We start from the raw sequence: 25,206 nt of genomic DNA, 5'->3' as shown, positions 1-25,206 counted from the left end.
GTTCCTCCCCTGCTGGTAACCTCCTTTGGTGATCTAACTTTTAACTATGTAAAACTTTCCATGGTCTTCATGCCAAAGTTATTCCCAAGCAGTTATGTTCAGAGTCTGTGTCTATCTCTATTCTCTCTACTTGTTGCACGCCCCCCTTCCTCCCGCCCCACCCCCCACCGCACGCAATGGCAATGTAGGTAACCTTCTTTAACGATGACATTGTTGGTTTCTCCTGACCGTGCATGGAGCTCTGCAAGAGAGGAGAGCTGGGGTGTGGTATGAGCCAGGCCTCCCCTGGGTGGGAGAGAGAGTGGGGGGAGCGTCTGCTCCCCTGGGTATGCTGGATGGCTGGGTAAAGACGGGAGGGGAGAGCGACAGAGAGTGTGTGTTGCAGAAGTAGCCAGGCTTCTTGAAGTTGCAGGGAGTAATGTTAAAACCAAACCCAACACTGAAAAATCTGTAACTATTTAATAGTATTTATGGTTTACTTATATTTAGTCTATATTAAATAACCTTTCCTATTTAATCCCTAACGAAAACTCTTTATTATTATTTAATCTATATTTAATTATTGTAGCATAATTATATAATATTATTTAATTAAGAGAGCATGAAAGGCTTTCGCTATCTCCAGATGAAGTCAAGAGCGCCCTCTGTTGGCCTCTGCGGGGCTGCACATAACCTGGTACCTAAAGCTTGAATGAAAGTTGCTCATGCCTAGTGCTATGCTGGGTGCACCTGAGCAAAATATGTGCCCGACGACAGATGGCTGAGCAGTGAGGTCCCCACGAAATTTACTCTCTGCTTCCTGAGCGTTCAAGCCCTCTTTAAAAATTTCCTTCTCTTATTTTTGGTCTCTTATTTTTGGTTTCGCTCACTGGCTGGCGCTCTACCGCCTGAGCCCCTCTCGCAGCCCCTCAGAGCATCCAGAGCCTGTGCGCTGTGGGACATGGGCCCACTCCAAATTCCTGTGTCGTCACGTCTTGGGGAGAAAGAAAGACCTTTATCCTCTTTCTGGCATAGCAAAGCAAGAGCCATGCTTTTACTTGGTCGGAGCTGTGACAGGAATGACACCTTCCTGACTCAATTTGCCCACTTAGAATCAGTGTGCGGGAACAGCACACAGCAGTGAAAAGTGGGCGCAAGCTGACTTCTACTATTTTAAGTTTCTTAACCTCTCTCAGCTTCAGTTTTCTTCTATGAAAAATAACACTAGTATCCAGTTCACAGGGCTGTTTTAAAGACTCGGATGAGTGGTGTCTGTAAAGCTCCTGACACCTGGTACCAGCACTGCCTAATAAAACCCAATAAATGACAGCTATTAAGCTATTAGTGATAGTATGACCTGACAGTTTCCTTTGTGTTTCACAGGAAATTTGTGAGAACCCCCGATTTATCATTGGTGGAGCCAATAGAACTGACATCTGTCAAGGAGATCTAGGTAGGAAAGCCTTCTTGCTATCTCTGTCAGATGACCCAGGGGTGATGAAAAGGTGTGGGCCCTTTCTGGGAGGTAAAGAGACAAAATGCATGTTTAATGTATCTGGGAAGCGTTGCCTTTGTGCTTATTGGCCTAGGCGATGGCGCTGGTGATGGCTTTGCTTCCGCTCCCATCTCCCATTGGCACGTTGCCCTGGGTCACAGGACTATGTCATGTGCTGCTGCCTCCTTTGAGACTCAAGGACGCCAACACACACAACCCAGCAGGACAGATCCATGCTTCTAACTGCACCCCTCTTCCTTAGAGGACAGCTCTGTGACTGGCTACATGGAGAATCTATACCCCCACACAAGATGCAATGCTAGAAAGGGAAAGAACACTTTGTAACCATCTCTGGTCTTAGTTCCCCCAGGGCAGCCCCACACAGATGACATTTGCCACATGGAGAAGCACCCAAGTTTCTGTTTGCTTGTTCTCTTGCTGTTCTACCAGACCTTCCTCTCTGCCTCTTCCCTTGGTGCAGACAGCAGACAAGCCCAGCAAAGTACAGTTGGAAATGCCACCAACAGACACAATTTAAAACTTGAGGGGAAAGGCCTTTCACCCAACACCAACTGAAAAACATTTGGCTTGCTTAACTCCAGGGGAGGCTGAGAAGGCTTTGGATGTCCACGTTCTTGCACTAGACGGAAGGCTGCCCGAAGGCCCTGTGCCCTTTAGCCAGAGGAGCAGGAGGAGTGGCCTTGGGCGGCTCTCAGCCTCCCTTCTGTACATCTACCATGGCCGTTAACTTGTCCTTTAAAGAATGAGTAAGTGTGTGAGTGTAGGAGCTATAGTCCCTGAGTGTACACACACACCCATGCACGCACACACATGCGCACACACACACACGCACACACACCGTGTTCATACCTTCACTATATACACTACTCCGACAGAAGGGACATGCAGGGAATAAGAAGGTGTTCCCATTGCATTGCAGTGCAGTGCATTGCCAGCAGTGTCCTGTTCTTAGTGCCTCCATGTAGACTGGTTCCAGGGCAGCTGCCTCACGGTGGTTCTCTTGACACTCAGTCTCCCCTGAGGTCAGAAGGGTGAAGGTAAAGGGCAGGAAGGACAAGTCTGTTTGCCTCACCCTGCGTCTCTGTGGAGGCCTAAGAAGGACATGAGTTTCTTTTGTGAAAGGAGAATTTGCCCCAGGTCTTTAGAAAATGCCCAGTCCTGCGGGGGTGCTCTGTTGATCCATTGCTGAGGGATTCCTGTCAGAAGCCTCTTGCCTGGGCTCACACCTCTGTCAGGTCAGGCTGGACTCTGGACACTGGGGACCCAGCAACTCCCCTCTCCAAAGACGAAGCAGCTAGTGGGGGTTGGGTCCTCTCTTCCCCTCAACCCTGGCCCGTGTGTTTGCCTGCAGGGGACTGCTGGTTCCTTGCAGCCATTGCCTGCCTGACCTTGAATGAGCACCTGCTCTTCCGAGTTATACCCCATGACCAAAGCTTCACTGAGAACTACGCAGGAATCTTCCACTTCCAGGTAAGGTACTGACAGCAGAGAAGAGGGTCAGCTGCAGACCACCCACCACCGGCCTCCTCCCCTTGACCTTCCACCCACCCACCCACCAGCAGTGGGCAGCAGCAATCCCCCTACTGCTCCAAGTGTGTGAGGAAGCGGTTGTTTATCTCTGCCTTCCTAACCCCACGCACCATCCACTGTGCCCTTGAAAAGCAGGAGGACATTCATCCAGTTTGCTTGACTGTGGTTATTTCTGCTCTCCAAGTGGCTGTGCATCTTAGAGTTGCTGTTCTATATAAGTTCCTACAATGTTCCTACAGTGTTAGCCAGAGCTGGAACTCTGGTCCATAGACCTCAGCTCCTATTACTTTTTGCCCTGTAAGGCAGGTCTACAAGTCTATCATTCACTCACCTCTTCTAGGCTCTGAAAGAATATTCTGGTAATTATGGGTGTCAAGCTTGTGGTTTGGCCCAGAACGAAATCTCTTGATTCTCGAGTCGGAACTGCAAAGTTTCTAGGCCCAAATCATCTTGGTGTAGATCAAATCCTGGTTACTGGATGGAGCTAAAGACAATTCTGCATGTGGGGATCTGGTACTCTGTGGGACTCTGGGGGTCTGTCTGTCTCCATTTCCTAATGTCCTGTCATGACTCCTAGCATAACACTGTCGCATATCTCAGCACTGAAGGCCTCCCAAAGGGCCTGCCTGCAGAACGTGGGAAAGGCCCTGATTTGTCTCTTTCTGTGACAACACACTGCTAGTTTCCTTCTGCTTTTTAAAGATCTTATACCTAAAGGGCCACAGATACAAAGACCAGACAGGTGGCCGTCCTTTTAATTTCAGTGATGGGGAAGGCACATAGGAGAGAGATTAAAGTGTATTTGACCTTCATTCAAACTGATCTGCTCAGAAAAGAACATCCAGAAATCAAATAGTTGTTCTCGTGAAAGCAAGAGTGTACTGTGGGTAATATACTCTTTCCTCTTTCATTTCAATCCTGCTTCAGTTTGTCGTCAAGAAATATGTAATCAACACAACAGTTTCACTTACACAGGAGTTCTCAATCTTAGTGGTACATGACAATCACCCTGGACAGCTAAAAATACCTATATTTAAGTTCTACTCCTGATCTCAATGGCAGGGCAATGAAAACCTGAAATCCCAAGATACTCAGAGGGCCCCACAGTGCCCAGGCCTGGGCTGAACTCTACAGAAGAGAGCAAATGGTACATAGCTCACTTCATCCCCTCAGGAAGCTACCAGTCCACTTAGAAGGAGATTCAGGACTCAAACCCAAAGTGGGATGCACCAATTCCAGAGTGCGGGGCCTCGGAAACGGTGCTGCTCTGGGATCGGAGCCCCCAGAGGAGTGCAGGACTAAGAAAGTATTTCCTAATGAGAATCCACGAGTGCAACTGTGCTTCTTACTTGCAGTTCTGGCGCTATGGAGACTGGGTGGACGTGGTTATTGATGACTGTCTGCCAACCTACAACAACCAACTGGTTTTCACCAAATCTAACCACCGCAATGAGTTCTGGAGTGCTCTGCTGGAAAAGGCCTATGCTAAGTAAGATGACACTTTGGCAGATGAGGCGGAGCTAGGGGTAGGAATGTGGATGGCTCAAGCAGAATGTATATGTGTGTATGATCATGTGCACGTGTGTTTACCTCTGATCCTAGGATCTTGCTTGAGTCAATCTCAGGAGCTTGTAGCATATTCATAAAGCCATGATATCTTTCAATTTAGAAGCTCCTACCCCAGCTGCTTATAACTTTAACACAGGCCCATCTCAGGGTCCCCCTATGGAGGAAAGAGAATATACAGAAATGCGATTAGCCGGGTTCCAATGCCTCTGGTTCTGGCTGTCTGTCTCTTAGCCTCTTGAGTCTCTGTTATGGAGAAGGAAGAGTATCCTAGCAACCAGCTCACTAGCTTGCAGGGTTGATGGAGAATTGATGAGAGAACATCACAGATAATGTTTTAGGGGAACTGGTACTTGGTTGTGTTTCCTGGAACTCTGACCACACAGTTTTCTTTTTTTTTTTCCTCTCTCCAAGGCTCCATGGTTCCTATGAAGCCCTGAAAGGCGGGAATACCACAGAGGCCATGGAGGACTTCACAGGAGGGGTAACAGAGTTTTTTGAGATCAAGGAGGCTCCCAGAGACATGTACAAGATCATGAGGAAAGCCATTGAGAGAGGCTCCCTCATGGGCTGCTCCATTGATGTAAGTCGGAGGGGGGAGGGCGCAGGACAGGGACATTTTTCACTTAGTTACTGGCACTGACAGCATAGAACTTTTTTCTGGAATAGCTTTCTTCTGTTCTAAGAAGTAGAAACTGCTTGTAATCTCATTATTTGGGAGTCTGGGTCAGCAGATTGAATTCAAGGTCAGCACTGTTCAAGAGAGAAAAGAAAAAGGATGGAGGGAAAGAGTAAGAGGTAAGAGTAAGGGAGGAAAGGGTAAGAGTAAGGGAGGGAGGGAAGAGAAAAAAAGGAACGGATTCTTGACTTTGAAAATGAGCAATTAGCAAATTTTCCAAATTGTCCTGTTTATTTAAAAAAAAATGGAAGGAGAGGCAGAGAGAGTGGGAGCAGGTGGGGGAGGGGGGCAAGTGTATTCTAAACCTTGGACAGCGGACGGTGAAGTCCTCCCTCGGGTGGGCTGTGCAGTCCCAGCCCGCCCCCATAAGCTCGCCACGTACTTGCTTCTGGACCTGAGAACGCCTCAAGTTTCCTGGGCTTGGACCACATCTGCTTGATTCCTGAGCTCTGTGTTATCCCGAAGAGCAGCCTGTGGTCCCCACTCGGTTAAACCGGTGACATGAGCTAAGCCAGGAACCAAGATGGCTGATTATGGTCAAGCTCTTAGGAGATGCCTCCTTGGATGTCACTTCTGTTTCTGTAATTCCCGTCTCTCTCTCTCCCAGCACCTCCGTGGATAGGAAAGCTTAAAGGGTTTATTATAAAGCACCATGAGTGGATGTTTTCTTTCTATATCCCTTTTCTTCAGCTTTTCTCCCTTCATGCTCTGCTCATCTCCCATCTCTTCCTCTGTTCCCTCCCACTTTCTATCTCCTTTTCCCTCCCTTCTCTGTTTGCTCTCCTCCCTCTCCCGGGTTGACCCCTCCCCTCCCCGACGGGCCTCAGGATGGCACGAACATGACCTATGGAACCTCTCCTTCTGGTTTGAACATGGGGGAATTGATTGCCCGGATGGTGAGGAACATGGATAACTCACTGCTCAGGGATTCAGACCTTGACCCCAGAGGCTCAGAGGACAGGCCTTCCCGGGTGTGTACGCCCCCAGCTGTCGGCCCCCCTGCATGACACTGCCCTGCTGGTGCCACACCCTCCCACCACTCTCGCTTTGTCCACTAGTTCAGTGGAGAGAACAAAGTCTCTCCCCTCATGGTCTAATACTAAACAAAACTGAGTCGTACAGAATGCAGAGGAAAATTCAACCTATATTTTCCCCATCTAAAAATAACCACAACCTTTGATATACTTAGGGGTTTTTTATGTATACATTTGATCTACATATTTTTTGTTTTAATTAATTAATCTATTTATTTATTGCCAGTCCTAGGGCTTGGACTCAGGGCCTGAGCACTGTCCCTGTCTTCTTTTTGCTCAAGGCTAACACTCTGCCACTTGAGCCACAGGGCCACTTCTGGCCATTTTCTGTATATGTGGTGCTGGGGAATTGAACCCAGGGCCTCAAGTATATGAGGCAAGAACTCTTGCCACTAGGCCATATCCCCAGCCCCCCTGGCTTCTTTTTGCTCAAGGCTAGCACTCTACCATTTGAGCCACAGCGCCACTTCCGGCTTTTTCTGTTTATGTGGTGCTAAGGGATCGAACCCAGAGCTTCATGCATGCAAGGCAAGCACTCTACTGCTAAGCCACATTCCCAGCCCCTAATCTAAATATTTTTTAATCTTGTATTTACCTGCTTGCAGCCTGCTTTCTTCAGTTAGTTATGTATTCTTCATATGTCACTAAGTACTTCCTAACACTTTTTAGTAGTTATATAATGTCCCAGCATGCAGGTATGTTGTAACTTAGTAACCGTATATCCTATTAAACTGGGAAGTTGGAGGGTTGTTTGTTTGCTGTTACTTTTTAAAATGCTATAGTAAGTATCTCAATAGATACATCTATGACATGACCCTAGGACAGATTCCCAGTAGTGGAACTACTAGAGTATAGCCATAGTATTCTTGGATAACATGACCCAAGTCCTACTTCAGGTATGTAGATATGAGGCTGAGGGCATCTCCTTGACTGCTCTTTCTTGGTCTGGATCATATGAAGACTGAGATCTGGGAGACACTGAGATGTCAAAATCCCTGGTTTGACCTGTCCACCAAAAGAGGCTTCCGGAACTCCATGGCCCTGTGTGGCTCTGGAGAGTGCCCCTGTGGTTGTGTTAGTCGGCCCGCTGATGCCTGTAATCTAGTTCTCACTGGGCTTTGGGGATCCTACCTGTCTTTCAAGGACCCCTGGGTCTACAACTTGGGCATTTCTGCAAATGGAGCAGCTACCCCTACACTCTTAGGCACAGTCAGGTCTGAGCAGGGATCTGCCCCCTCACGATAGCCTCCCTGGGCGCTGTGACTATGGTTTCTTGACTATCATATTCTTGACAGGTATGAAGAAGATGAGGGGTGTAAAAAGTATAAATCCGTAGGTTGCATTCAACCCTTTTCTCAATCACTTAGTCAACTCTGGATAGGATCACAGGAAGGGGGGACCCAAATTCCAGGACAGCTCCCATCTATCCTCCTTCTCATTCGATGTGGTTCAGAAAGCAGAAGTAGAAGCAGAAACATTCACCCCCTTGATGTCTCAGTACCCATCTTGCCCTCTGGTGGCCAGGACCAAGCCTTTATAGCCTCTGGCCTGGGGCTGTGTCTTCTGGGTGCTCTTGAGGGTCTGCTCCCCAATTCCTGATGGGCCATCTGGTTATTGTCCCACAGACAATTGTTCCAGTTCAATATGAAACAAGAATGGCCTGCGGGCTGGTCAAAGGTCATGCCTACTCGGTCACTGGACTAGAGGAGGTGAGCCTGGTGGGGCTTGGCAGGATGGGGGGTGGGGACCTACTTGGGTTGGCCTCCTGAAGTCAGAGCTTAGCCCCTTTCTGGGCTTCTTCACCCACAGAGCTTGCCCACTGTCAGGGGCTCCACTCAATATAGAAGCCCACAGCCTGGGGATGGAGGGTCTATGGGAACAGCAGAAAGTACAAGTGAGTCTTGTGACACACGGTACTTGGTACTTGGTATTCTCAGTGCTGTCAGTGGTGATTTCTCACATGTTTCTGAGGGACAACTAGAAATGCTGCCTTTGTCTTACAGAATTGGATTACTATATTACCATATGTCCCGCTCTCTCGTGTCCAGTTACTGTATAAGGTTTTGTTCCTCTGGAACTTCTGGGCTTTCCTGGGTCATGTCAGAAACAGGAGTCTAGTCCGGCCTGCAGTACACAGTGGGGAAGAAAGGGAAGGAGAGTGAGGCACTGTTTGTCTGCGTGTGCGCTTTGCAGCAGACTGGAGGGAGGCTCACCTCTTTCCACCTGCTCCGTCTAGAAGGGGGCATTGGTCTGTAGTTCCTCAGCCAGCTGGGGCTTTTTAAAAATTCACACATGGGGGCTGGGGATATAGCCTAGTGGCAAGAGTGCCTGCCTCGGATACATGAGGCCCTAGGTTCAATTCCCCAGCACCACATATACAGAAAACGGCCAGAAGCGGTGCTGTGGCTCAAGTGGCAGAGTGCTAGCCTTGAGCGGGAAGAAGCCAGGGACAGTGCTCAGGCCCTGAGTCCAAGGCCCAGGACTGGCCAAAAAAAAAAAAAAAAAAATTCACACATGGACTGAGGGCATGGTTCAAGTGGCAGAGTGCTTGCCCAGAAAGCACAGGCTGATTTCAAAACCCAGTATTGTCCAAAAAGTAGGTGAATGAAAATTCACACAAGGGCACCTAGTGTATTTTTCTCCTCCCCTAAAGCTCAACAGTAACTAAGATAGTCTTCTGGAAAATTGGTTCTTAGAAGATAATGAAGCCAGAGCCAGACTCAGAAATCCATTTTTCTTTTTCTTTGTGGTGCCAGAGATTGCTTGCTAGGAAAGCTGTCTATCAGTGCGCTCTACCCAAGGCCCCCTAAGTCCTGTCTAGGTTCTCACCCCAACATTCAACAGCTCTTGGCCAAGGCCGGGCAGGACAGCTCTACCGCAGGCTCGTTCCGTCCCTACCCTGACCCCCTGCACGAGAATGAAGCTCTCCTTTCCAGACCCTGATTGTTCTCTTTGCCCAAGGCCACATTCAAAGGCGAGAAGGTGAAGCTGGTGCGGCTGCGGAACCCCTGGGGCCAGGTGGAGTGGAATGGCTCCTGGAGTGATGGGTAGGTGACCACGGATGGAGACAGCAGGGCTGGAGCGCAGGGGGCCGGGCACTGTACCAGGAGAACCCAGGAGGGCAGGAGATCACCCTCAGAGTCAAAGACCCGCTGAGGATGTACGGCAGAGCGACTGCCGCCCCAGTGCGCGGCCCCGAGAGCAAATGTCCTCAGCACTGCAGAAAGGCGCAGGGACCTGAGCTGTGGAGGAGAAGGCGCAGGCGCCGGCTCCAGAGGGGGGTAGGGAGCAGAACCCTGGGAGCCGGGCTCCCGGAATGATTACTGCAGGTTGTAGCTACAAGGATGGATTTCAGAAGGCTCTGGTGGGAGGGCTGCAAGTTTGAGTCCGGCCTGGGCTGCATAGTGAGAATCAATCTCAAGAAAAGGAGTAGGAAATCGGCTTGGGGCAACAACAAGAACAAATGTGAAGAACTTACACGGGGGCTGGGAATGTGGCCTAGTGTCAGAGTGCTTGCCTCGTATACATGAAGCCCTGGGTTTGATTCCCCAGCACCACATATATAGAAAAAGGCCAGAAGTGGTGCTGTGGCTCAAGTGGCAGAGTGCTAGCCTTGAGCAAAAAGAAGCCAGGGACAGTGCTCAGGCCCTGAGTTCAAGCCCCAGGACTGGCAAAACAAACAAAAAGAACTTACACAGGCTCCAGAATGTAATGCTCTACACTGAACTCATTCGCTCCGGGTTGCCTCTACTGGAACCTTCCAGTTTGCAGCTGCCTGAGTTCCTCCTTTATTCAGGACAGCGGGACTTGGTAGTAAGTGTGAAAGGCAAGATCTGCATTTTGATGGCTCACTCTGGCTGCAGTTTTTCCCAGAAGCCTTCTGTGGCAACACACATCAGGCCTTCCCTTCTTCCTCCTTCCGTACTCTCTGTGTTTCACCACCAGCTGGAAAGACTGGAGCTTCGTGGACAAAGAGGAGAAGGCCCGTCTGCAGCACCAGGTCACTGAGGATGGAGAGTTCTGGTGAGCCCTGGACTGCAGGAAGCACCTGAAGAGGGAAGGACGAGGCAGGGTGGTGAAAGCTCAGAGCTCGGTCCCTAGGCAGACGCTGTCAGGTTCTGGTGCTGGGAGATTTGGGCCCTGCTCTCCTCCTCCAGCCAGCAGCCCAGCAGGGATGAGGTTCTGAGAATGGGATGACTGAGCTCGGGAGCAGGCCATGGTGATGTGGCTCCTGTTCTAGCCACATTTGCTTCCAGATTCATTAACAGGAGATGTTCATCACCTTTCAAATTGCCTGCTTCACTGTCCTTTCCCAAATGATATCTCCTGCCGAGCCTCGCACTGTGCCTGGTGCACAGTTACATGTCTAGCTCGCTGCTCAAACACACCCGAGCTGTATTCCCACAAGACCTGATTGGTAGTTTGGAGAAGATACATCAGAACTGGCAGTGTTTTCTCTAAAAAGAAAAGCCAGCCTCCTTTGGGGTGATCAAGTTCCTGAGAACTAATGTGTTATGCTGCATTAGTCCTAGAACCACCCCTTCCCTGGCCTCTCCCACCTGTTCCCACATGGGCCTTTCTTGTCTTCCAACCTCTCAGGATGTCCTATGATGACTTCACCTACCATTTCACAAAGCTGGAGATCTGCAACCTCACAGCCGATGCCCTGGAGTCTGATAAGCTTCAGGCCTGGACCGTGTCCGTGAACGAGGGCCGCTGGGTGAGAGGCTGCTCCGCTGGAGGCTGCCGCAACTTCCCAGGTGAGGGTTCCTTTCCATGGGGAACCATCCGAGCAGAGCAAATTCCAGAACAATGTTGACCACCATGCGCTGAGTCTTTACTAAGCTCCAGACATCTGCTAGCTTACTAAATCCTTCCCATTCTGCTGGGGTTTTTCATCAGCGAGTCGGTGGCCCTGTTGAAGCAGGAAGCTGTAGAGCAATGCTGTGTCCGTCGGGTTGAGGGTAGTTGGAGGACTGCAGCAGTTCGGGTCAGGGATCTGTAGACACAAGTCTACAGCCCTCAGAACATGGGAAGCTGGTGACAGAATTTCCAGTCCAAGGCCAAAGGCCCGAGATCTGTGTCTCCTAGTGTAAATCTTGACGTTAAAGACCAGGAAGCCTGAAATCATGATGTCTGAGGTCAGAGAAAGGAAACTCTTTCCAGGAGGGAAAGCAAATCCATTTCCAGCCTTTTGGCTCTATCAGGGTCCCCCAGCTGACTAGACGGTGCTTGTTGACATTGAGGGCGAATCTTTCCCACGCGGTCCTCAGATTCACAGGCTGGTCTCCTTTGCAAACAACCTCACAAGATACACTAGAAATAATGGCTCACCAGCTGCTCCTTGTCCAGTTGACCCTAGAGGGAACCATTTCCTAAGGGACAGAGAATAGGTTCCCTCTGTCTCGTTTTCCTTCCTGCCCTTTATCTGCGCAGTGGAGCTGAGTGTGCATTTCCTTCCTGGGGGAAACAGACACTTTCTGGACCAACCCACAGTACCGGCTGAAGCTCCTGGAGGAAGACGACGACCCCGACGACTCCGAGGTGATCTGCAGCTTCCTGGTGGCCCTGATGCAGAAGAACCGCCGCAAGGACCGGAAGCTGGGGGCCAACCTCTTCACCATCGGCTTTGCCATCTACGAGGTATGCGGGCCCTGGAAACGCACCTCTTCCCGGCGGGGCGGGCCTGCAGTGCTTGGAGAAGGTGCAGCGGAGCCGCGTGGAACTCGGGGAGTCAGGGTGTGCGGTTTTGGGGTAGCCTCGCCTGCCAGCTTTCCTCAGACCTGAGGCGTCTTCCATCTGTTTCTCCTCAGGTTCCCAAAGAGGTACAGCAGTGGCCGGCGGCACTCCCCGGGGGCCCTGAGCCCACGTGGGGCTCACGAGACGCTGGCTGGCGGGGTTCAGGGCGAGGCTGTGGTAGGCGAGGACTCTGCCCGTGCGATTGCAGCTGCAGAACTGGTGGTCAGGGCATTGCACACTCGGGACGGACACTCTCCCCTTCCACCCACACTGCTCAGCACACACACACCTCACACACACTCATTCTTGCATACACAGGCAGCTGCACACTCAGTCACACACACACATGTTCTGAGGGTGGCTGGAGTCCTTCCCAGCCTGACGGGGTTCGGAGCAGGTGCGCACCCGTCCTGGTCAGTGGCCTTGTGTGGCAGGATGAGAGACTTGGCCTCACTTCCGAATCACAGCGCACAAGGACGAGGAGATGAGGCGGGAGCCCCAGGGTGTCGAGCATATTCGAGGGTCCAGATGTGATTCCGGGGACCAGGGGATGGGGAATAAGCTGGAGGGGACGGCGGGCTCCCGCGGGACTCGGGGCCCACGGGCTCCTCTGTGTCCTAGATGCACGGGAACAAGCAGCACCTGCAGAAGGACTTCTTCCTGTACAATGCCTCCAAGGCCCGCAGCAAAACCTACATCAACATGCGGGAGGTGTCCCAGCGCTTCCGCCTGCCCCCCAGCGAGTACGTCATCGTGCCCTCCACCTACGAGCCCCACCAGGAGGGGGAGTTCATCCTCCGCGTCTTCTCCGAGAAGAGGAACCTCTCCGAGTGAGTGCCAGCCCGGCTCTTCCCACCCATCCCTGAGAGCTCCCGGGCGCCCTTTCCAGAGGTCAGAGACGGGATCGGACAGCTGGGCCAGTCGCTTCCGGGGGTCCTGGGGGTGCCAGCCAGGCCCCGCCTCTGCCCGCCCCTGAGCCATGATTCTCTCGTGTGTCTTGCACATATTTACTGAACACCTAGTGTGTCCCGGGTGCTTCAGGTAACAATGGAGAGGAAGAAGTATGTTTGCTGGATTTTGAGGTGGTGATACACACATGAAATAGGGTAGAGGTGTAAGAAGCACTGTGGGTGGCTGAAGTGTTAGGTTATACCAGCAAGGCCGTATCCTGCCCTTGGCCCTCACAGACATGTTCCTAGTCCTGCCACTCCGGTGTCAAGGTCACGGCTTTGGGGCGGTCTGGGCGCCGCCAGTAAGCACCTGTGTGGTTCGCCTTGGCTGCTGGCAACGATGCCGCCCCGTGGCTGCCTGCGGGGTGGATGGTTAATCCCAAGGGTTCCCTTAAGTTACTCCCAGCTTGTCCACCCACGCAGCGGCGCGGCCAGCCCCCCACGTCCCACTGAGGCACCCACACGTCTGTGTCTTCCACAGGGAAGTTGAAAACACCATCTCTGTGGACCGGCCGGTGGTGAGTGGTGGGCTCTTAGGTGTCGGGGGGTCCGGAGGGCCGCGTCCCTGCCGGGCAGGGGCAGTGCTGGTGACGGAGAGCGAGGACCAGCGAGGGGCAGGGAGGCTGTGGGCGGAGATGACACCATGTCACCGCAGCGTCTGCCGCGCGTGGACAGAAGACGTGGGTCTGGTGGTTTGGGGGCATTTTGTGAGTCGTGGCTGGGAAGAACGGGGGCGCATGATGAGAGGACGGGGGCAAGGCCGCAGGGAGGGGCATCGAGGAGACGGCTCACGTGGATGCTGCTGAGTGACGGGAATTCCTAGCTAGCTCAGAACCCGCCATCAAAACCCGAGCCTTCGCTCCCCACCCAAGTGGCCTGGTCAAATCGTATCGCCCCCCCCCCGTGACTCAGTTTCTCAATCTGCAAAGTGGGAGGAATAACCACGTGTCTGGCAGGGCTTCTGAGGGGCTTAACTCAGAGGCGGCGTGGCACGCCCGTCCCCGCGCGGGCGGAGGTTGTACCCACGTTTCACACATTTCAAGGTATTTTTCACGTGCGTTATCTCATCCGATGCTTGCAAGTTTTCTGAGAGGTAGACGGGGTGAGCAGCCCTACCTTCCGAGCAGGAGAGCCGGGCCCCAGGGGCCTCCCGGGCCTCCTTGCATCCGTGGAGCCGGGAAGTGGCGGGCAGGGCTGGTGCTCAGATTCAGATTCTGCCTCAACCTAGGTTTCCAACCGCCATGTCCACGCCAGCCCTCTGGGTTCCGGCCGCCACCGTACCGTTTCCCCAGGGGCTGCGCACCCCGACACCCCCACCACACAGGATAGAGTGGCAGGTGTGGGGCCTCGGGGGGGGGGGCCCTGGGGCTCTCAGATGACACGTGGCTTCAGGGTGGAGGGACACCCGGAGGGGGCAGAGGGCAGCTGCTCCGGACAGCGCTGCCCCCCGGGTGCTGCTCGCCGAGCCCCGCGCCCGCATTCCCACGCTAAGGTGTCTTTCAATATTCCATAAGTCAGCTTCATTTTCAGGATAGTTTGAGTGAGCCTCATGTTCAATGTTTAAGGAACCAATTACATTTTTTTAAAAAAAAAAAGCCAGGAGATGCCTTTGCTCACTTGTACCTGGCACCAGTGAGTTAGCCAACAGAGCCACAGCAGCCAGCAGTCAGGAGGGACGGGGAGGAGTTCCTTTCGCCCTCCACAGTCCTTTCGTCCAGTTCATCCAGCTACCTGGACGTAGAGCCGTCCTCCAAGCCTCAGATCAGTTCTCGAAACTTCCACTCATTCTCCATTCACCCTTTCCCTTTCTTATACAGAAAAAGAAAAAAACTAAGGTGGGTGTAACGGGTGAGTGAGCAGAGCACCGTGCGTGTGCGTGCGCGCACGTGTGTGTGTGTGTGTGTGTGTACGCATGCGTGCATGTATCCGGCTGGCCTCTGCCTTGCCTGCCTTCCCGAGCCCCTGGGGGCCGGGCATGCGGGCCATGGCGGAGGGAAGGCCGGGAGCTGGGAGTCCTCCAGCTGCTTTTCCCCGGAGTCTGGGTCCCATCTTAGAGGCGGTCCCACTCCAGAGACCTGTGCCTGAGCCCCCGGGGGCCGCCGGACGGGGCACCTGGAACGCGTCACCCGGGTTCTCAGACCAGGCGCCCCCCCTCCAGTTGTAACGCCTGCAAGGAAGGCACTGTTAGTACTCCAGGGAGCTCAGATCCAGAGGTGATGCGTTCCAGGACACTGCTAACGTGTGGGACCACGCCACGACCTCCCGGTGCCCCGCCTCTTCCACTCCGAGGCCTGGGGTGCCCCGAGTGCCTGGCAGGGGTGCCCCAAGGCTACGCCAGGCCCATCAGCACATGGTCCCCTCACGCGGGTCTCTGCTTGCTCCGGGATCCCTGCAAGCTTCCTCGGGACCTGCTGCGAGCCAGCGCGGTCTTCCTGTCTGCTTAGTCGAGCGACCCCAGACCAGCAGCGTGGGAAGACGGTGGGCCTCCCCAGCCAGGCTGCTTTGCACTGCACCCCCAAGGTCTACGGCTTCCTCTGGCTTTCCATCAGGGGTGCACAGCCCCCACCAGCTGGGCACTCCGTGGCTGCTTGCTTCCCTTCCCCACCCTTTCCACAACCTCTTCACTGGCAGGAGCACGTCTTTCAGCTGTCTCTTGCATTCGTGCATGATCTTCCCCGTGCTTTCCGGACAGGTTTCCGCCCAGTTTACAGCTCATCTGCCCCCCGCAGGGCCCTCCCCCTCAGGAGGAAAAGGCAGGCTTCACCATCCCCAATAATGGCGCAGGCCAGGACAAATCTTTCTTATGTGAGGGGCGGGCTGCCGTGTTCTGACCAGGCCAGTGAGCAGCCTCTTTTCAGTCTTTCCTCTGCAGGTTCGTTGGGGGCTCCTCACTAGCAGCCGTGATGATTTTGATAATGAGGGGGTAGGGGCTCTGCCTGCCTTATGAACCACAGCACCCAAAGTTGTTTGGAGACGGTCCGTGCTGGCTAGGCTGGTCTTGAACTTGCAATTCTCCCAAGTAGCTAGGATTACAGGCGGGCACCACCGCACCTGGGGCAGAGGCTGTTTTTATTGGCTTGATTTCTATGCTGATTCTGGAGAAACTTAAAGTATTTCTTTTAGGGGAAAAAAATTCAAAAATATTTGGAAAAAAATCAGTGTCCTGGATCGCGTGGCTCCCAGCATTCTGAGCGTTTCCACGCGTCAGGCCCCATTGTGCCATCCTCGCTGTGCTCTGAGGGGAGACGGGCAGCTTTGTGGGGGGCTGGAGACGGACTGACTGCACACAGCCCGTAACCCTCGCTTCCTCCCTGCCCCTGTCCACTTCCCCCCTCTCTCCAGCCCATCATCTTCGTTTCAGACCGAGCAAACAGCAACAAGGAGCTGGGTGTGGACCAGGTGTCAGAGGAGGGCAAAGACAAAGCAGGCCCCGATAAGCAGGAGACCCCCCCACAGGTTTTTGTGCACGTGGCATGAACGGGGCGGCTAGTGCACCAGAGGGGCTCACCGGGCTCTCTGTGGTCCCCGGGGGGTTTCACCATCTACAGCAAGTTCCTCGACTCGGGGTGCTGCTTGGTGAATGATGCACCGGCTGCCATCCCAACGCGGCCATAGGATTGGGATGTGGGGCTCATCCAGCCGGACAAGGATGGAAGGGACGGGCCGGGCCGAGGCCGAGGCCGAGCTGCTTGAAGGCTAAGGCCGAATCATGCCTGTGTGTGGTCTTTGAGCTCTTGACAGAGGGGTCCTACGTTCAGAGAGCGGGGGCTGCTGAAGGGAGGGGTCCTCTGGGGCAGAGGAGAGGCCGGAGAAAGGTTTGTGGAAGTGGGGCTAAGCGTGAAGGCTCTTTCTGGAGGACCCATGCGGCAGTGGGGGAGGACTGAAGCAGATGGTGGAACTAGAGCAGCCCCCCCGCCCCCCCCCCCCCCGCATGTGGTGAGAACCACCAGGCTCAGAACACTGGAGAAGGCTGGGGGCGGCGGCGGTCTGCACGCCGGCATGGCGGATGTGTCTGGGCCGGTGAGGCAGAGTGAAGAGCCACCGAGGCCTAGATGGTTCTCAGTCGGGCTCAGCAATCCCCGCGCCAGCTCCCGCCGGCACCTGGGCTGTCTGTGTGGCCCCGATTCCATGAATCCCCCATTGCATCTCCACAGCCGCGGCCCAGCAACCCCGACCAGGAGAGTGAGGAGCAGCAGCAGTTCCTCAACATCTTCAAACAGATCGCGGGCGACGTGAGTCCCTCCCGGCGGGGCTCCCTTCCCTTCCTGATGAGCTGCCACTGCCGTCCAGGAGAGGGAGAGGCGTGTGTGTGCGCGCGTGCACACGCACGTGCAGATGCCCACAAGCTCAGAGCGTGGACAGCTGGGGGGACAGTATTGGGTGCTGTCTTCCCCCAGAAAACCCCTAGCTCCCCATGAGAGCAGCACCAACGGAGGCACGCACATTTGGACAGCTAGGATCAGTGTTGCAAAGCCACTGCCCCACCAGACGGCTGCACTATCCTGGAGCCACAACTCCCTCCCTCCCTCCCTCCCTCCTCAGGACATGGAGATCTGTGCAGATGAGCTCAAGAACGTCCTTAACACAGTTGTGAACAAACGTGAGCAACTCCGGCCCCGCGAAGGGGATGGGCAGGGAGCCGAGCTGTCTGGAAGCAGCTCCTCACTCTCCTCCGTCCCCCCAGACAAGGAGCTGAAGACGCAGGGGTTCACGCTGGAGTCCTGCCGCAGCATGATCGCCCTCATGGACGTATCCTTCCACCCGCCGCCAGCCCACCCACGGGGCCAGGAAAACTATAGGGGGCGTCCCGCAGACACCCCGACTGGGATATCCCAGTGGCCTCTTCGGAAGGGGTGGTCGCTAACCCCACCCCCAGGAGGGGTGACTGCGGGGAGGAGAGCAGGGCCCCGCGGCTCAGCAGGGTAGAGGGGCCCCAGTCCCCCCAATTTCACTGTGTGCCCTTGGCCCTGACCTCCCTCCTCCAGACGGACGGCTCAGGGAGGCTGAACCTGCAGGAGTTCCACCACCTCTGGAAGAAGATCAAGGCCTGGCAGGTGGGATGAGAGCGAGGTGCGGGAGGTAAGGAGGGCTTGACTCGGGGACTCGACGTGTGACCTGTCCTCAAACTGATTTTCAGAAAATCTTCAAACGCTATGACACAGACCATTCGGGCACCATCAACAGCTACGAGATGCGGAACGCGGTCAACGATGCAGGTGCCCGCCGTCGAGGGGCGGCCGGCAACAGGAACCTCACCTGAGGGAAGCAGGGATGGAGGGGAGCTAGGCTACCAGACTGTTTGAAAAAGAAGATTCTCGTTTTCCTTCCTGAGGTCAGGGTGGGCAAGCGGCAGGGACACCGAGTCCAGCTCCTCCTTTTCCGTTCCCTCCGCAGGGTTCCACCTCAACAGCCAGCTCTACGACATCATCACCATGCGCTACGCAGACAAACACATGAACATTGACTTTGACAGCTTCATCTGCTGCTTCGTCCGGCTGGAGGGCATGTTCCGTAAGTGTGGGGGCGCCACTCAGCGCTCCAGCCTTTCCCGTCCCCTCCCACAGGGACAAGTGACAGCCTCAGCCACAATCCACTGCGGAGGCTGAGCAAAGGCCAAGGCAGCTGCAGGTCCAGCGGAGGACAGCCAGGGGGCAACGCTGGGCGCGCAGTCCCTTCAGACGCGCGTGCCCCAGCGGGGGCGGGGGTGGGGGGTGGAGAGCTTCTGTAACCGTCTGTAACCGTCCTGCGCGTTCCTTTCTACACAGGAGCTTTTAATGCGTTTGACAAGGATGGAGATGGGATCATCAAGCTCAATGTTCTCGAGGTAAACAGGCTGCGCAGTCCCCCCGCACCGTAAAACCCAAGACACGGCCAGACGGAACGCTCCCTTCTCGACAGTGGCCGAGGGATGGGCAGGAAAAGACCACGAAGCAGGGCCACTTAGCCGGGAGGTGGTGCGTGGAGATCCCATTCTAGCAGAAAGAGCCAGAAAGGCCTCAGCCCCTAAAGTGACTTCACACTAGGAAACATGTGCCTGCCTCCCTGGAGAAAACCCTGGGGACAAGGGCACTGTGAACTTCGAACATCTTGCTGGGGTCTACTCCCTCTCCCCTAAGATTCGTAGGCTGGGCCGCTCCGTCCTGTCCTCGCGTGTTCTCATCCCGGGACTTCCTCTTTCAGTGGCTGCAGCTCACCATGTACGCCTGAACCAGGCGGGCCGTGTCCAAGGCCAGGCAGCATCGCTCCGGACTTCCACTTTATCCGGTACAGCTAGAGCCGTTTACCCCCAAGGACTCAGCCACCACAGGCCTCCCGCTGCGTCCCACTTCCCTTCATCCTGAAGCCAACACTCCCCCATAGCTTGTGCGAGGCAGACGGCAGAGCTGCCGCGAGTCCCGTCACCTGCGTGCTCTCTCACTCACGGGGCAATGGCCAAACTTGCACTTGCTTCTGGCTGTTTTAGGGTGGGCCTGGCTTGGGGTGCACGGATCTGGTGGAACAGGGTTGGACACGTTGGGTTGTCTGACTCCCAAGTTTAGCTGCATTCAGAGAAAAGTTGATCTAAATAAAGGCATGTGTACAGCTGGTTCCACTGTTTTGTATTTTTGCGTTTAGGTATCAGCCAGAGCAGGACTGAATGCCTTCCCGAAACAAACTCCCCTACACAAAGCCCTAGTTCTAGTCTCAAGTCTACAGCCACGCAGGGCCAGGCCTGGCCAGCACGTGAATGGAAAAAAGCCCCAGCTTCCGATTAGAATACCAACACAGGAAAACCGCAACCTTGAGCCCCATCTCAATCGCACCTATAGCTACTTCTTGCCTATAGTAACTAGATAGATAAGGGAGAATATATCTATAGCTATACTGGATAAAATAGCTGCTAGTGTATAGAACACAAAAATAAACATGTAAGCTTCTGTATGTGGAGGGGCAATGAAGCAAACATAGTTTTGTGGGTCCTGAGGCTTGAATTCTGGGACTGGGCATTATCCTTGGTCTTCTCTTGCTCCAGGCAAGTGCTCTACCACAGCACCACATCTGGCATTTTTTTTTATAGCTTATTGGAGATAAGAGTCTCATGGACTTTTCTGCCCCGACTGGCTTTGAACTGTGATCCCCAGATCTCAGCCTCCTGAGAAGCTAGGATAACAGGCGTGAGCCACGGCAGAAGGGTCAGTTTTTGGTGTTAGCTCCACAGCTCACTGACCGGCTCTAAGGTATCAGACAGACCCCGAGTGCGGTCGTGTGTCCGTTTTACCTGGACTGCAGCCTGTGGCACGTCTATAAGCTCCATATCTCTACACGTCTTGTGTTTCCCATCACTTTTCTCATGCTGTAATGCCAGCTTGCAGAAAAGAAGGTTGGTCATGAAGATGCAAACAAGGTAATGAAAGTAAACAGTCAATTAGTAAAAGTACTTTATTCTCCTCTTGTATTTGCTTTATACCTTGCTTTACAAAGTTATTAAGTTCACAGCTTTATACCAAAATGTAAGAAGACCGGGCTAATTTTTTTTTTTTCATAGATTTTTCCCCCCCAGAGCTGAGGACCGAACTCGGGGCCTTGCGCTTGCCAGGCAGGCGCTCTTCCGCTGAGCTAAATCCCCAGCCCCAAGGCTATTTTTTTAAATAAACATTTTTGCAGGCAGGTGTCACCTGACTTCTTCCTTCTTATCCATACTCAGTACTGAAGAAAAACAGACACCACAGGGGCTGGATTCGCTCTAGGGTACGGTATTTCTCTTAACAGGAGAAAGGCCTTCCCCGGTCTTCCCTCCAGTTCAGCTGCGTTACAGCCTTGAACCGAGAGCAAGTCTGGGAAGCCCTAGACTCCGCGTGGCTCAGCAGGGCCACGCAGCCCGGCAGGAGGTGCAGTCAGCTACTGTCTGGGAAGCAGGGGTTGGGTTGACAGGAGGATCGCAATCCACTTCCACCTGGAACTGGCCGTAGCTCAAAGCACTTCCACACTTACTCAGCCATCCACCCTACTGCTTTCTCTCAACCCCACGGCCCCAATGACTCAGGGTAGGGCTGAAACCGCCATTCTACCAACGTGGCAAGCGTGGCCTTCATAATAATGCTAAGAGCTCTCCCTCAGGTAACAAGAACAAAATGTAGAAGCACTTACAAACTGCAATATTTGAGCAAACCAGAGGATGTGTGCTACTCAAATCTCACTTCACAATATACTTCAATCTCCTCTCCACTGAATTCTCTTCCATAAAACACACCACACCATTCATTGCTCTAGATGCACATCCATGCCCATGCCCACCAGCTAGCCACACGCCCAGTCACAAGCTGTCCGCTATATCACCTACCAGGGAAAAGGACAAAAGAAAACCTTTGTTAGCAAACAGTCACTTCCACAGCAAATCACATGTAGATCATGAATCCAACACGCAACTGCTCACTCTGCTGCAGGAGAAAAACATTCTCCCCACAAAAGCAGGAGTGTGGTAGTTCATCACTTCTCAGTTCAAGTAACATCAGGTCAAGGTAAGTTGCTATTTGTGTTTGCATTGTTAAGAACTGAGCAGAGGAGCATGCCAAAATATATTCTGAACCTAATTAACAACTTTTACATACAACTGAAAGTGACCAGTATAAATGATGTCGAAAGAATGGTATAAAGAATAAGCACGAGAAGATTTATTCTGTGGTTTCCTTGGCTTTGTGTTGTCAAGAATTCTAAAGATGGCCTCCAACTACGGAAAAGAACCGTGCCGGTTTCTGTGGGGTTAGTGGACACCTAGAGCCTTCCCTTCCTTAGCTGCTGAGCTGTGGTCAACACTGCCCCGAGCCGCCACGCGAACACAGGCCGAGGCTGCGGTCTGGAATGACCCACAGACGACTCGCTTTCCTGTCAGCCCAGCTCTGCGTAAGACCCCAACACGACCACACAAAGGGAGCCGAGACCCACGTGGTTCCTTTACTTCTCAAGAGGCGGAACGGGTCATTCTCAGTCACACCTTAGCCTGGTGCTATAAAGAAATTTCGCCTTTTTGAAGAGAACACATTACTGCTGCTGCTTCACAGAAAACTGAAAGGAGGGAGAATACACTCCAGGTGTGCACCCAGACCACGCCTAGGGAGGAGCACTCCCACGCCCGCCCGGGCCTGCGGCGCATGCCCAGGGCCGGGCCCTCGGCCTCCTGCTGCCTGCTGGGAGCGCCTCCCTGCCCCCACAGCCCCCCAGGCCCTTGGCTGACAGCACTGGAAGCTTCCTGAGCGCTCCGCCCTGCCGGCTTGCAAAGGCGGCCTCGCGGCAGCCCAGGGAAAAGCGCCAGCTTTAGTGGTAAATCCAGACGGCCTTCCGGGAGGCCACTGTCCCCAGACCCCAGCACAGCACGCCTGCTCGTCACCCTTCTAGAAACGGGGTGACAGGTGGGAAGAGTGGCTTGATCTTCCACAGAATCAGCACGAATCCACCTGATCAACACGATCTCTTCCACACTGAGACAAATCTAGGCCATGTGACTAACGAGTTTCCCCCCTCTCAGGGCAGAAGCGAGCGGCTCGGGGGCTCATCCCTCATCTGGCAGCAATTCTACATTAGTTCGTTTTCTGGCCCAGGAAGAACCACTGCAGCTTTCCCCGGGAAAAAGAGCACATACTTTGTCTTCCATTACAAACGCCAAAGGCTCGCAAACCCTCCTGCGTCCTGGAGCCCCCGCCCCCCACGCAGGGAGGGCCCGGGTGAGGACAAGAGTGCGCACTGGTGGGCCAGGGCAACTTGGAGGCGGCGTGGGGCTCCCCTCCCCACTCTTTTCTCCACGACCTTTTGAGTTATGGAATCCAGAAACAAGAGCAGGAAGTGACACTTAGTGTACCTTTACTGATAAAGAGTGCAGAGAAAAATCCCCAAACCCTCCAATAAAGTGACCCTGTGAGGCTTGTTGAGCTGGGTGACCCGGAAGCACAGGGGACTTCCTTTAGCCATCTTTACTTCCAGGCCGTCACCCTGCTTCCCTCGCCAGCAGGTGGGTGAAGACAAAGCTGCTGGCTTCCAGAAGGCTCTAGGACGCTTGCTTCCGTCCACCTCCGCGGCCCGGGGTGCCCGGGTGGGCAGAAGGCGCCCCGGCCGCCGCGGCTCCGGCCAGGGGGCAGGGGAGGGGCAGGCTGGCAATGCAGCCAAGCAAAATGCTTCAAGGGGGGACGGACGGGGGCGCCCGTGGCAAGGAGCTCCCAGGCCCATCAGCAGAACGGAAAGGGAGACATCCGTCCGGCTGCTGCCCGGAGCCGTCCCGACGGGGCCCGGGTCCGCTCAGCCGCACCGAAAGCCAGCCGTCCACTTACAAAGGAAGTGAACATTTGAAACACACTACAAACAGTTGTTAAGAAAGGGAAGCATACACCCAGTTCTGATAACTGGATTCCTGAAAATGTAGCATCGGAACAAAGGTGTACTAAAAGCTTGACTATCGTAGATTGAAAGCGTCATAGGAAACATAAACTATAGAAATCACTAGCTAAAACTAACAAAAATATGATTAGGGGCAAACTACGTAACCAATTAAGATCTAGAGTTCTAATAAACATGGGGAAAAATGCGAGTTGCACGAATCGCTCTGTGTCCCAGAGGCGTAGGGTTATCCTTACAATCTGTTTCACTGTCACTGCACCCTCCTGCGCGAACTTGAACGTGACCTCTGACCCCACAGAGCTCCCCAGGCTCTGGCTGGCCGGGAAGCCTGGCTCTCTACCTCCCCGCTTCCCAGGGAAGGAGAGCGAGTGGGCTGTGTGGAGAGGCCACAAGGAGAAAAAGTTCTATTAGTGACATCCCAACATGGGAGGCAAAAAGCTTCATGAATCGATCTTGCTGTCTTCGTCAGCATGCCGTTCGATGTGTCCAGCAGCGTCCTAGAAGGAGAGAAGGGCCATGAGACAGAAGCGGGTGACAGCACGGGAGCAAGGCAAAGCCGAGGACAGCGATCTGACGCGCGCTTAGCCCTAAGCCCTCGGCTCAGTTACTGGATGTGAGAAACATCTAAAGACACCCTCAAAACCCACCACGTTCTTCCTCGAAGCCCTTATAGTATCATCTCAAGTCTCAGAATAATAAAGAAGGAAACTCCCTGGAGCTCTGTGCCCGCCCTGCTTGCTCCCTGCCTGCTGCGAGCAGAGTCCATGCGCACCGCACCTGCTTGGATCCTTTCCGAGCAGTGAAAAACGCATCGCAGTTCTTCCAGCGGCATTTCAGAGTCTGGAAGTTCGGGTTCGTGTGGTCAGTCAGCAAGTGTTGTTTTAAGTGATCTACTACCCCAAATATCAGAGAGCAGCCATGCCACTGCATGAGAGAGAACGAGGGCGAGTGAGGACAGCAGAACAGAACGGCGGCACGCGGCACGGCCGACGCACAGCGCATCCGGTACCTCGGAAGCTACGCAGCGTAACAGCACGGGGGCTATCTCGTTCAGTGCCCATACAATGAAGAACCTTGACAAGAACCATCAGAACGTCTTTTGGCCCTTAGGCATTTTGAAAAGGTGCAGTAATACTAAGGTAAATATTACATTGTTTTTTAGACAAGGTCCTGCTATGTCGTCCAGGAAGGTTGACCTCAAATTAGTGATCTTCCTGCCCTATCAGCCAAGGGCTGGGATTATAGGTATGTGCTACCACACCCACTAACCACTACCTCAGATTAGATAGACAAAAGGTTAGCAAATGTTTATAGATGCAACACCAGAAATTCAGTTTAAACCATGTTGTTCATCTTGATATCACAAAATTCAATTTCTTAGTCCATTTATTTCAAAAGGCAAAGAATTTCCTAAGATAACAGGCTAAGATGACTGCACTTGCAGTGGAAACCTGACTTTTGAAACTCATTGCTGCTAGCATTCCAGTCACAGTCTTTTTTGTTTACTTAAAAATAAAGTCCTGGCTTTACCTATAAATGTGGCTGGATTTCACATACTTGTCAGAAAGCACAAAGGCTGTTTTGGCTCTTCCCAACTGGCTTGTTTATGGTAAACCTTGGGGCTGTAATACTAACATATTCATTTCTAAAACCTAATACAAATGTGAGGCTTTTCTCTGTCAGAGTATTCCATCCCCGTACCTTTAAAAACAGAAAATATGCCGGGCACCAGGGGCTCATGCCTGTAATCCTAGCTACTCAGGAGACCTGAAAATCCCAGTGTGAAGCCAGCCCAGGCAAGAAGGTCTCTGAGACCCTTATCTTCAACTAACCACCAAAAAGCCAGAA

The 25,206-nt window shown here is 53.4% G+C and overlaps 2 protein-coding genes across 11 annotated transcripts in view; one reads left to right on the top strand and one right to left on the bottom strand.

Moving 5' to 3' along the window:
* Window positions 1-19,581, top strand: part of Capn3 (calpain 3) — a 29,339-nt gene extending 9,758 nt beyond the window's left edge. For 2 of the 7 annotated variants that reach the window (XM_048332890.1, XM_048332889.1), the window contains 23 exons: window positions 1,363-1,432; window positions 2,847-2,965; window positions 4,381-4,514; window positions 5,006-5,174; window positions 6,098-6,241; window positions 7,930-8,013; window positions 9,266-9,351; window positions 10,250-10,327; window positions 10,904-11,064; window positions 11,778-11,947; window positions 12,118-12,129; window positions 12,665-12,873; window positions 13,475-13,511; window positions 14,811-14,828; window positions 16,336-16,449; window positions 17,148-17,225; window positions 17,536-17,593; window positions 17,678-17,742; window positions 17,979-18,047; window positions 18,131-18,209; window positions 18,388-18,504; window positions 18,759-18,817; window positions 19,174-19,581. In XM_048332890.1, coding sequence (XP_048188847.1) covers window positions 1,363-1,432; window positions 2,847-2,965; window positions 4,381-4,514; window positions 5,006-5,174; window positions 6,098-6,241; window positions 7,930-8,013; window positions 9,266-9,351; window positions 10,250-10,327; window positions 10,904-11,064; window positions 11,778-11,947; window positions 12,118-12,129; window positions 12,665-12,873; window positions 13,475-13,511; window positions 14,811-14,828; window positions 16,336-16,449; window positions 17,148-17,225; window positions 17,536-17,593; window positions 17,678-17,742; window positions 17,979-18,047; window positions 18,131-18,209; window positions 18,388-18,504; window positions 18,759-18,817; window positions 19,174-19,200 — 2,157 coding nt within the window. In that variant the 3' untranslated portion in view covers window positions 19,201-19,581. Of the gene's footprint in view, window positions 1-1,362; window positions 1,433-2,846; window positions 2,966-4,380; window positions 4,515-5,005; window positions 5,175-6,097; window positions 6,242-7,929; window positions 8,014-9,265; window positions 9,352-10,249; window positions 10,328-10,903; window positions 11,065-11,777; window positions 11,948-12,117; window positions 12,130-12,664; window positions 12,874-13,474; window positions 13,512-14,810; window positions 14,829-16,335; window positions 16,450-17,147; window positions 17,226-17,535; window positions 17,743-17,978; window positions 18,048-18,130; window positions 18,210-18,387; window positions 18,505-18,758; window positions 18,818-19,173 lie in introns of all 7 variants that reach the window. The other 5 variants (XM_048332894.1, XM_048332896.1, XM_048332892.1 and 2 more) reach the window with 4 other exon arrangements.
* A 3,229-nt stretch (window positions 19,582-22,810) lies between these two features.
* The window catches only part of Znf106 (zinc finger protein 106), a 44,957-nt gene continuing 42,561 nt past the window's right edge, over window positions 22,811-25,206 (bottom strand). For all 4 annotated transcript variants that reach the window (XM_048332873.1, XM_048332874.1, XM_048332875.1 and 1 more), the window contains 2 exons: window positions 24,136-24,282; window positions 22,811-23,855 (listed from right to left, as the gene is read on the bottom strand). In XM_048332873.1, coding sequence (XP_048188830.1) covers window positions 23,799-23,855; window positions 24,136-24,282 — 204 coding nt within the window. In that variant the 3' untranslated portion in view covers window positions 22,811-23,798. The remainder of the gene's footprint in view (window positions 23,856-24,135; window positions 24,283-25,206) is intronic.

This window comes from Perognathus longimembris, chromosome 23 (genome assembly GCF_023159225.1).
Source record: "Perognathus longimembris pacificus isolate PPM17 chromosome 23, ASM2315922v1, whole genome shotgun sequence".
Taxonomy (NCBI): domain Eukaryota; kingdom Metazoa; phylum Chordata; class Mammalia; order Rodentia; family Heteromyidae; genus Perognathus; species Perognathus longimembris.
The sequence above is the reverse complement of the archived record's forward strand: the minus strand, read 5'-3'. Positions and strand labels throughout refer to the sequence as shown.